General features: G+C 47.9%; 2 protein-coding genes across 2 annotated transcripts; one reads left to right on the forward strand and one right to left on the reverse strand.

Annotated features, from left to right (window-relative positions):
* Window positions 1-400: 400 nt before the first annotated feature.
* LOC134016360 (immediate early response gene 2 protein-like) lies at window positions 401-2,074 on the reverse strand. Its single transcript, XM_062455739.1, has one exon. The coding sequence runs from the start codon at window positions 1,867-1,869 to the stop codon at window positions 1,285-1,287; it is 585 nt and encodes a 194-aa protein (XP_062311723.1). The 5' UTR covers window positions 1,870-2,074; the 3' UTR covers window positions 401-1,284.
* Window positions 2,075-4,789: 2,715 nt separating this feature from the next.
* LOC134016356 (syntaxin-10) lies at window positions 4,790-11,251 on the forward strand. The gene is made up of 10 exons (XM_062455731.1): window positions 4,790-4,908; window positions 5,777-5,852; window positions 6,269-6,362; window positions 6,667-6,761; window positions 6,854-6,916; window positions 7,596-7,700; window positions 7,866-7,972; window positions 8,545-8,639; window positions 8,953-9,058; window positions 9,866-11,251. Exons 1-9 carry the CDS (start codon window positions 4,874-4,876, stop codon window positions 9,027-9,029), a joined length of 747 nt encoding a protein of 248 aa, XP_062311715.1. The 5' UTR covers window positions 4,790-4,873; the 3' UTR covers window positions 9,030-9,058; window positions 9,866-11,251.
* Window positions 11,252-11,508: the final 257 nt, after the last annotated feature.

Consider the following 11,508-nt stretch of genomic DNA (forward strand, 5'->3'; position numbering starts at 1 on the left):
GACAAGCCCTTAGACAAGTCAGGAGCTGTTGTGGTTTCGTATACCTTTTATCACTCATATTTGACCAATTTGTCATTTTTTGTAACTCTGGGAACAGGGAAGTGAATCATGACTTTATCATAACCCGCATAGGGCGGTTTAACGACTAGAACTGCGCTCTAGGCGCCAGCTAAACTCACGTTATAAGCACCGGCTTAACGGCAAACAGACAAACTGGCTCTGTCTGTAACTTATTCCTTTCTCCAAGCTAATATTGTTTGGAATTGTTGCCTAACACATGGGCTATAGCTTGTTATCGATCAACTGGTGACCAACTGTCACTGACGCAATGTTTTGGCGTAGGTTAGGCTACTATGCACTTGGTGAAAGTGAGACTGAATCAAAAGCCAAGACAACCGTATCGATTTAATATGTTTATTACAAAACATCCCACTGTTGACGTCGTAAAAAAATATATAAAAAGCAGCTTTTCAATTGGAGGTAATTATGGAAAAATGTTGTTTCACAGTTAAAAATGTTCCGAAATCAGAAACACAAAGTATACACAAATAAAGTTCATTCTCAGGCGTAATGTAGCAACATAAAAGAAATATTCATTTCCGTAGTCTACACCTCTCTTCTTTTTCGTTGTGTTGAGCACCATTTCGGGGCCTGTTAGTCTGCAGCTGGCGTTAAGTAGGGCAATCCCTCTTTCCACATTGATTGATCAAAGTCCACAAGTTCAGAAGAGAATGTGTGTGCGTGTCTGTGTTATGGGGGAGGGGAACTTGTCGCCTCTGTTGTGGTTGTAAGTCCTCAGCGTGGACACAGGAAATTCCCCGAAGTCCGTGGTGTCTGCCCGTGTTGACCATACAGGGCCCGGACACAGCTGTTATCGCTGTCTTCTCTGAGTCACTTCACACACACACACTCCCGCGTGCATGCGTCAGCTCTTCTCACTTCTTCTTTCGCCGCAATTTTAGCAGAACTTTTTTTCTGACTCATCTCCCAGAAACTCTCATAGTGTCTCTTCCTCAAACTTTCCAACACACAGTTCTGTGGTGCGCGCGTGTGGGCCGTTTGGGCGGTTGCCGTGTTTCCCCCTGCACAGTCGCTGTTTCGTCGAGGTCAACAGTGTAGCCTCCGGCCGCTCGAGATATCGCACCCTGCCCCCGGTAATCCCATTGTCTCGGGATCTCCTATGTAGGTCACTTGACCGACCTGTCCGGTGCACAAAGGGATTTAGAACTGTCCCGTATTTAAATATCACGTAAACACTGCCCGTTTGGGGCATATCTCCTATCGTTAAAACGCGGCAATGACCCGATTCATGACCCCGAGGTTGACCAGGCTACCCATAGCACTACAGCAGTTCACGCGGCCGCTCCGGAGCGCCACGGCATGTCTCTCCTCCCCCAGCTCGAGTCTCGCCCTCTTGCTTGGAAGGAAGTCGGGCGTGACGGATGCCTTGCCCCGGCGTTTCCTGGAATGTCGGTCTGGGCTCACGGGGCTCTGGTTCTCTTTGTCTGCTCCCGTTTTCTTCCCACGCAATTGTCCGGCCTTACACGCGGGCTCAGGGGTGCTCTGTGGCTCCGGGGTTGGGGTCAAGGGCGACTCGGTTGACTCGGTTTGGGAAACAACCTCGGCTTGATCTACCCCGCTAACACTGGTCTCCATAGGTTCCACCGTGGCCGGTTGGGCTGCTGCGGCACACTGCTCCTCCTTCTCCTTGGCGAGGCAGGCCGAGTGGTAGATGTCCCGGGCGGATCTCATGACCATGGAGAGCAGCAGGCTCCGGTGGAGTCTCATTCCTCCGCGCTGGGAGCGGGAAGCGTACAGCTTACTGATAGAGACCGCCATGATCCTCTTTGCTTCGGTATTCACGTCCATTGTACTTTTACTTTGCGTAATTACGCACAATTGGCACTTTAACAATTATTTCAAAACTACACGCTTTATAGCCTATAGATCGAAAATCTTACGGTAGTATTTTGGTTTCAAAAATGTGTAAGAGAGGCTACTTCTTTTTAAAACTTTCTGTTTCTTCTCAACCAGTCACCAGTTGTACACAGTTCTGAGAGCTAGTGAGTAGAAGGGCGGTGTTTTATTTCCCCTATGACGTAACAAGGGCTTCATTCCTTTGAGTGACTGACAAACACGCCCCGCCCAGTCCCCGGAGCTAAGCTGCAATGGACCATATGGCTTGTCTACCTACCTACACAGTCTGACTAGGATTCAGATAATAGTATTTAGAAAAACCCTGGTATTTTATGTGGTTTTCCTTTGATGGTTTTAAAGGTGCACCTTAAACTCCAAAAATACCAGTTAGGAACAAAGGACGATATTGTTATTCGAGTCAGATTCAATCGTAGATATAAGATATCAAGTTATATGGCATTGTTTTGTGTTTTGATTGTTAAGAGCCATTTTGAATTAAATTACTCTCACGTTTTCAACTAAAATGAGCATGCTTTCACTGAATAGCCTACGATGTAGCCTATTATTCTCTGATATAACCTATGTATTTATTTTTATAATGGAATATATGCAGCATGATGTTTTGATATCAAAAAGCTTCTCGGTGTTTACAATCGGTTAAACCCCGGTTAGCGATTCAAAGAATTGCGTAGGTGGCCAAAATATGTCTTCGGTTTCCAGGGAGTTTCTGTTTGTGCTCTCACTCGCTCACTCTCTCGCTCTCTCTCTCTCTCTCTCTCTCTCTCTCTCTCTCTCTCACTCTCTCTCTCTCTCTCTCTCTCTCTCTCTACCCCAACGTCACTCTCAACTCCATATATGGCTCATCCGGCGACTTCCCCTGAGGACGCGCAGTGGAAAAGCCATGACGTGAACGCGCAACCGCAGCTCACTTCCCCCCTCTGCCCCAACCTGCGCCCGGAGGCAGCGGCGCTGTCGTCACAGTAGCTCCATATATGGGACTGTCACCGGTCCAAAGCCAACTTCGGGGCTTCGTCGTGGGGACACGAGTTACTAGGCAGCGGCTACGATTGAGGTCAGGCGCCAGCTGCCAGTCTTCCTGCTAAATGATAAGAGGTCGCCGTCTATTCATAGCGACCAGAAACACCTTACCCACTCCATGACTCAGGAGAGACACTAAGCAGCATAAACTCTCCCCGTTCACTCCATTGTTATGCCCACACGTTTAATCAAATGAAATCAAATCAAATTTATTTGTATAGCCCTTTTTACACGCAAGCATGTCACAGAGGGCTTCACATATGCCCATAGAACTGCCCCTCAACCAACCTAAACCCTCAAGGAAGACAATTAAAAACTCCCAAAAAACTCTCAACAGGAGAAAAAAAAGGAAGAAACCTTGGGAGGAGCAATTCAGAGAGGGATCCCCTCCTCCAGAGACGGTTGGTGGGAGAGAGGAGCAGAACACAGGCTAAACATAGTCATACAGTGTCGATGGGTTTTTAAAACACCAAAATCCATTATTCAACTTTATAGATGTAGGACATCTATCGATGTTTAATTTGTATTTCAAGTTGTTCGGGTAGGCAGTGTGCGTTGGTTTTAGCCGAGGCTACTTCTATACTAATAGCCTACCTTTACACATGGTGACTCACAAGTAAACCTTTTTTATACAACATTTTTTCAAAAAGTACGACTATATTTATCTCACTGAACATAGCTCAGCGTTGAAGAGGAATTCTAATATCAAGTGATATAAAGATGCTCGACGTTAAAAATAAAACATGGTTTTGAATCGTTATGTGTCTACTTTTGGGCTGTATCAAGCATGTGTAAATCCGACGTTAGGGCATGACGCACAAGTAGACAGTTTAATTGGCCTACACTCACACATAGTGGCAATTAACTGTGTGTGAGAGGGATGAGAGATATGTGTGGGTATGTGATGGTCTGTAGATTTTCTCAGGGTGGGGGGTGGAGCAGAGCAAAGCCGACAGGAAGTGGGAGGGGGTCCGGGGAGAAAGGAAGGAAGGGGGGAGGGGACAGGAAGGAAACAAGGAAGGGTGAGCCAGAACTGGAGGAAGGGTGGAGGAGGGACTGGACACGAGGGGGCAGGGAGGGCAATAACCCTGTTGACCCAGGGAAGAGAGGGATGAACAAAATAGAAGAAGGGGGGGGGGGGGGGGTGAGAAAAGAGACGCATGGATATAGTTATATTGTTGGGAAAGAGAGGCGTTACGAAGCAGAAGGGGTGTAATGTGCAGATATTGGGGAGAGACGGAGAGAAAAGACGGAATAGGGGAAAGAAAAAAAAAGCGGGGAGAACAGAGATTCATCCTTGTTGTTGCATAGCCAGCAGTGACGTCACCATGACTCCGTTCTTCATAAATAGCCAACATGCAGTAGGCTACAATAAGATAACAGTATTACACTGCCATGAATAGTTGAATTGTACAGATAAAAAATTGTAGCTATTCCCCTTTCAGCTTCACGTTATGAATGTGTAAACATTCCGAAACAGTAGTCTCATTTTAGATAGGCTACACCAGAACAAAAATAACGCCGACAGCTCCACAGAAAATAAAATGTGTTTAGCTTTAGCGAAGACGCATCTAACACACCTAATTGGCCTATAGGCGTGTTAGATGCGTCTGTGGTCAACAAATAAAGTTATATTTGTTGACCACAGATAGCCTAGCCTACATTGTAATGAAGGTTGAAGCTGGCTTAGATAATTAAATTCTCTTGTTTAAGAGACCATTTATAACGCGACACGTGTGTGATGATATAAAAATGAATTTGAATAGCAAAACAACACACAACATTTTTAGCGGTCAGTCTAAACCTAAGTTGTTTACATTCACGACATTCACGACGTTTTTTTCTGAGTCCTTCCGCTCTCCGTCATACAGTGAGTGCGCAATGCCCATGCGTGGGGTTTAGAGTTGAAGGAACCAACATGTCGCTGGAAGACCCGTTCTTCGTAGTGAAAGGGTAAGAATAGATTTTCAATAAAGTGTCAACCGACACATGACTGCCTACTGCAAAGAACAAATAGCACGCATGCCAGTTTGGACCTTTTTGTTTTATAGCGCAGTGTTTAGAAGTTATCGCCTGGTCTCTTGCAAGCTAACGTGGCTAACTGGGTAGCTAGCGTAGCTGAAGAGCTAGCATTGAATGCTACAGGTAGGCTAGTGTGTTAGTAAGTCGGTACAGTGGCTTCCCAGGAGGGTTGGCTTCACACACATGTGTTGCTGAAGTCCATCTTCGTCATTCCTAACATTCCGTACCTTTTATCCCTGACAGTTTTCTTGGCATTCGCCATGAGGCAGTTGACGGAGAGTTGTGAATTTGAGGAAGGGTGTGATGTGTATCTAACAAGCTAGCTGGCAACACCGATTTTCTTTGACTTTGTTTGGGTCATGTGCGGGCTGAGATTGTTGCGTGTCAACTTGTGATGTCAACTAAACAAGAAGGCTAACTAGCCTTCTGCATGGTCCTAGCAGTACCATGTTCATGTGGATGTACGGTGTGTGAGTGGTTTGTAAACCAACGTAAACTCATGTCTGACAGTCTGTTCAAGCCCTCGGTTTAACTCGTGACAATCATCTAAAATCCGGGCTAGTATTCCCCCCCCCCATAAATTATAGTAAATTATACATTGACGTTTAGGTGTTGAGCGTATTGGTACATTGTAGCAGCATGTCATTTTAGAAATCATAAATAAAACACATCGTTTTGGTATTGGAGTGAAGTAGGTGTGCGTGTTAAGACCATGTAGTGTCTGTGAGACTTGGTATGTGCACTGCATGCGTGGGTAGGCGCAAACCCAAAAATGTGTTATGCTCGTGTGTGTGTCCAGGGAGGTGCAGAAGGCCCTGTCTCGTGCACGAGGGCTGTATGAGCGCTGGGAGGAGCTTCTGCAGGAGGGAACGCAGGTGAGCGCTCACACAGGTGTGTGTGTGTGTGTGTGTTAGAGAGACTACAAAGAAAGGGAGTGAGACCGTACATGTGAGAGAGTAAAGTGTGTGTGTGAGAGAACGAGAAGAATACAGAGTAATAGTGAGTGAGTATGACAGACAGAGTGAGAGACAGAGTGAGAGACAGAGAGAGTGAGAGACAGAGTGAGAGAGAGACAGAGTGAGAGAGAGACAGAGTGAGAGAGAGACAGAGTGAGAGAGAGACAGAGTGAGAGAGAGAGACAGAGTGAGAGAGAGACAGAGTGAGAGAGAGACAGAGTGAGAGAGAGACAGAGTGAGAGAGAGACAGAGTGAGAGAGGGACAGACTGAGAGAGGGACAGACTGAGAGAGAGACAGAGTGAGCGAACAGGGTACTGAAGTGTGTTTTCTCCAGGTGAGTAAAGATGAGCTGGACTGGAGCACCAACGAGCTTAGGAACTGTCTGAGGGCCATAGACTGGGACCTGGAGGACCTGCATGAGACCATCAGTATCCTGGCAACACACACACATACACACACACATACAAGGAAACAAACAGACACCTCTCTGTTTCTGTCGCTTTTTCTCTCTCACACACAAAGATACAGACACCTCGGTCTCTCTCTCTCTCTCTCTCTCTCTCTCTCTCTCTCTCTCTCTCTCTCTCTCTCTCTCTCTCTCTCTCTCTCTCTCTCTCTCTCTCTCTCTTCTCTCTCTCTCTCTATCTCCCTGTGTCTCACACACACATCTAAGAGACATCCTCTCATGATCCAGCAGTGTGTTTGGGCCTTGACCCCCCCCCCCCCCCCCAGGCATTGTGGAGTCCAACCCTGGCAAGTTCAAACTGGGAGACAATGAGCTGCAGGAGAGGAGAGACTTTGTGGAGAGGACGAGGCAAGCTGTACAGGTTTGTGAACGTGTGTGTGTGTGTGTGTTGGAGAGAGAGATAGACATGGTGAAACAGAGTGAGGGGTGTAACCTGTTCTCTATTCACCGCAGGAGATGAAGGAACAGCTCTCCAGTCCCTCTGTTGTGGCCCAGGCTGAGAAGAAAAACAGACAGGTACACACACACACACACACAGAACCCCCAGGCACGCATGTGCATAGACGACTTGGCTCTCCGCTACTGTTTCTCACACGCGCGCACACCTCTGCCTGTGTGTCTGTCTGTCTGTGTGTGTGTCTGTCTGTGTGTGTCTGTCTGTGTGTCTGTCTGTGTGTGTGCCTGCCTGTCTGTCTGTGTGTCTGTCTGTCTGTCTGTGTGCCTGTCTGTCTGTCTGCCTGTGTGCCTGTCTGTCTGTCTGCCTGTGTGCCTGTCTGTCTGTCTGCCTGTGTGCCTGTCTGTCTGTCTGCCTGTGCCTGTCTGCCTGTGTGCCTGTCTGTCTGTCTGTCTGTGTGCCTGTCTGTCTGTCTGCCTGTGTGCCTGTCTGTCTGCCTGTGTGCCTGTCTGTCTGCCTGTCTGTGTGTCTGTCTGTCTGCCTGTCTGTCTGTGTGTCTGTCTGTCTGTCTGTCTGTCTGTCTGCCTGTGTGCCTGTCTGTCTGTCTGCCTGTGTGCCTGTCTGTCTGTCTGTCTGCCTGTGTGCCTGTCTGTGTGTGTGCCTGCCTGTCTGTCTGTCTGCCTGTGTGTCTGTGTGTCTGTCTGTCTGTCTGTCTGTGTGCCTGTCTGTCTGCCTGTGTGCCTGTCTGCCTGTCTGTGTGTGTGTCTGTCTGTCTGCCTGTCTGCCTGCCTCTCCCTGCAGGCTCTGCTGGGAGAGGCAGCCGGGCAGGACCAGTCCACCAGGCTGGAGGCTCACCTGGTGTCTGCTAACTCCAGATACATCCAGGATCAACAGGAGCAGCAGCAGGTAGGAGAGGAGGGGGGGAGGGAGGAAAGGAAGGAAGGAAAGAGGAAGGGTGAGGGAGGGAGGGAATGAGACTGAAAGAGGCTACAGAGGGGAAGCCAACTGTTGGGAAGGGAAGTGTGAAAACATGCTGTGTGTGTGTGTCTGTGTGTGTGTGTGTGTGTGTAGCTGATCGTGCAGGACCAGGATGAGCAGCTGGAGCTGGTGTCCGGCAGTATCCGGGTTCTGAAGGACATGTCTGGACGCATCGGAGACGAGCTGGACGAACAGGCTGTGTGAGTGTGGAGGGAGCACACACGCACACACACATATACACACACACACGCACACACACACACATACACAGCTAACCGCCTGACTTGCTCCTGACAACATTGCTTTGTTATGTACCCACCACTAGATACTGAGCTTAAGTTTGGACTTAAAGAGGGAGACAGGGAGGTAGAGAGAGAGAGAGAGAGAGTGTGTGTGTGTGTTGTGTCCTTGGAGTCCTCTCCTGCTTCTTGTAGGAACATTCTCTGTCTGCTCTAGGTAGCAGTTGAGGCATGCAGCTTTGGTTTGTATCCGGTAGCCATAACAACAACAGCCACAGGAACGTTTGTGTTTGTGTGTGCTCTCCTGCATGGAAGAACCAGGTTCATGGCCGTTTTGTGTGTGTGTGTGTGTGTGTGCGTGCGTGCTAGTACAGTCATGTCACGTGTCTCTACTGTTGAAGATAATTATGGGTTACGTTACACTGTGCTTCTGGGAGGAGTGTGTTGTTCTGTGTGTGTGTGTGTGTTCTCCTACATGGCAGAACCTGCTTCATGTACTGTGTGTGTGTTTCCTGACGTGGCTCTCTTTTCAGCATGCTGGGAGAGTTTGGTGATGAGATGGACCAGACAGGATCCAGGATGGACTCAGTCCTCAAGAAGATGGAGAAGGTCTCCCACATGACCAGCAGTGAGTACACACACACACACACACACACACACACACACACACACACACACACACACACACACACACACACTCACTCCCCCTGGCTCCTTGCCCACTTCTGACTTTTATTGACAATGCATTATAACTCGCCACACTGCCCTATAACTGTGGCTTGATGTCTCTCTCTGTCTCTCTCTCTCTGTCTCTCTCTGTTTCTCTCTCTCTGTCCCTCTCTGTCTCTCTCTGTCTCTCTCTGTCTCTCTCTGTCTCTCTCTCTATCGCTCTCTTTCGCTCTCTCTCTCTCTATCTCTATCTCTGTGGTGTGTGTGTCCAGGCAGGAGGCAGTGGTGTGCGATAGGTGTGCTGGTGGTCATCATGGTCGTCGTCCTCATCCTGTTCTTCGCCCTCTGATGGACGACGCTCTCCTCCAAACGCGCCCACTTCCACCCCCCCCCCCTCTCCCTCCTGGGATCGAGGGAGGACCCCCCCCCCCACACACACACACACACACGGAGGAAGGGACGGACAGATGGGGGGGAGAGGGGCGGGGGGGAAGGAAGGAAGGAAGTCGCTCCTCTTTACTCTTTCTTATGGCTTCCTCCTCCCTCCAGCGCTTACCAGTCAGTCTGAATGTTCTGTCTTTAGTCTCTCTCTCTCTCCCTCTCCCTCTCCCTCTCCCTCTCCCTCTCCCTCTCCCTCTCCTCTCTCTCTCTCTCTCTCTCTCTCTCTCTCTCTCTCTCTCTCTCTCTCTCTCTCTCTCTCTGTGTCATCTCCCCCATCACGTGTATCAGCACAGCTTCAGGACAGGACGACATCACAGCTCCATGGTTTTATACTGTACGTAGGGTGGTCTATTTAAACGTCAGGAACGGGGGGAGGGAGGACTGTATAAAGGAATATGGAGGGAGGGGAAGGAGGGGAGTCAATGTTGCCTTATCTATTTTTATACGTCTGTAAGATTCCCCTGTGCAGTGAAGTAAAGTGTGCCTACACCTGAGCATGGTGGTACCGGCTCTCTAATACCTGATCCAGGATCAGCTAGGTGTTCACCCCGGGTAATGGGTGGATGGCAGAGAACTGGCCCCAGACCAGGACCCTGGGGTCCAGATGCATCCGTCAGCCGTCGACATCATTTTAAGGTGCGTTTGATCTACACCCCCCCCCCCCTCACCTCAGGACTTCCTTCCGTTCACCACAGACGACACAGGTCGCGGGGGGGAAGGACGAGCCAAACAAACGTCCCTCACCCCTCACCTCCCACTCATTTGACAGTATTGGAATATTTCTTACCAGAGTGTGTGTGTAGCGAGTTCCGAGTTTCCTCATGGAAACGTCATCCTTCCGAGAATGGGTTAGTCAGGAGGAAGAAAAAAAGCTTTATGAGAAGGAAGAAGGAAATTGTTGCTGGGCAGGTTATAATAGCACAGCTGGCTCACCTCTCGCTCTTTCGCCATCTAGTGGACAGTGGAGGTACCTTCCATTTCATAGCAATGTTGGGTAACTTGCATAAAGACACTACAAACTATGTATTAAATATATTTTGTGGCCTGAGCACACATAATGATAACGTGTAAATACTGTGCGTGCAATGTAAAACGTTTCTTTTCATTCGGTTGCTTTGAGATTGTGTTTGAAGCGTTTGAGGAAGAAAAAAAAGAACGCTTTTGTGAATACTCTTGCTGTGTATTCTCACTAGCTCTTTTCAGGACCGTTTTGCAGTAAGCTGCTGATGTCATGGTGTCACAGAACCCCAGTCTGCTCCACCATTGGTGGGTTTTGTCAGGACCTCTCAGGATTGGCTGACAGTCTGGCCCAGTCCCAATACTTCGCAGGTTTTTACTTCCTCTCATCCAATCAGTCAAAATAGTCACGGGCCATTTGTGATAATGACCTTAGATCAGTTAGCACTGAAAACTGAGTGTATTTAGCGACAATGGACAAATACTAACTACTAGTTAGTATTTGGAGGTACTCTGGACAGTGTTGGAACGTGGCCGGATTGAGAGGGGAGGGGTTAGCAATCAGGGGCCTGGTGCCATTTCTTCTGTGCCAACGGTCAGTGTTTGTCCAGCTGTTGGAAATGACTGTTTGGTATCATCAGCCACTACTGCCTTGGGCAATGAAGGAACATGAATGGAGGGTCAATATTTTCTGTCTCCCTTCTTTCTTTGCAACTTTCAGATGTGTGTAACACCTTGTCATTAAGCGTAAAGATGTGAGTCCAAACGGCGCAAGCTCCGTCCACTTGGACAGCCCAGATGGACGAAACGCACCACCTTCCTACGTGTTACCTCTGACAAAGCTCTAAGCCTTCACGTTTATTTGCTTTCTAACCAAAACTCCAGATGCCTGGGGGTCATTTCTACAACTTTAAAGATTTGTAAGTCCCTACAAATGATGTGTAGATGCTCAACCTACCTGTAAGCTGGTGTGTAGTCACCTGTCTTCAGGTCGCACAGCTGAGGAAACGCAGCCTTTTCCAAACAGACCTGCCTGTTGAAGTCTGCCCGTATTTTTGTAACGTGTTCTTGTGTTAATACTGTGTCGATGATAAACATTTCTTTATTGTATGATTCTAAAGGAAAATATACACAAGTTATTCTTAAATAAAGCATTATATGCTTTTAAAACGGTTTTGCGTTTATTTATTTGGTTGTATGTCACTAATTTCTCAAATGACCAAAAGAAAGACCATATTGTAAATTTTTGTTACAAACCTTTTATTAAGATATTCCGGCTTTTTTTTCTCGTCTTTTTTTCCTTAAATCCGACTCTTTGTTGTTTCACTTTACAGTAGTTAATGTGCAATTATCTTTTACTATTGGGTCACAGTTAGGAATTCACAAAGTTATTGGCACTTAGAACACAGGGAGAACACTGGCATGTACAA

The sequence above is a fragment of the Osmerus eperlanus genome, unplaced genomic scaffold (assembly GCF_963692335.1).
Source record: "Osmerus eperlanus unplaced genomic scaffold, fOsmEpe2.1 SCAFFOLD_100, whole genome shotgun sequence".
NCBI lineage: Eukaryota > Metazoa > Chordata > Actinopteri > Osmeriformes > Osmeridae > Osmerus > Osmerus eperlanus.

Coding starts and splice junctions, on each gene's coding strand:
- LOC134016360 (XM_062455739.1), bottom strand. CDS start 1,869: ATGGACGTGAATACCGAAGCAAAGAGGATCATGGCGGTCTCTATCAGT.
- LOC134016356 (XM_062455731.1), top strand. CDS start 4,874: ATGTCGCTGGAAGACCCGTTCTTCGTAGTGAAAGG. Junction 4,909..5,776: donor CCGTTCTTCGTAGTGAAAGG/GTAAGAATAGAT, acceptor GTGTGTGTCCAG/GGAGGTGCAGAAGGCCCTGT. Junction 6,363..6,666: donor GGACCTGCATGAGACCATCA/GTATCCTGGCAA, acceptor CCCCCCCCCCAG/GCATTGTGGAGTCCAACCCT.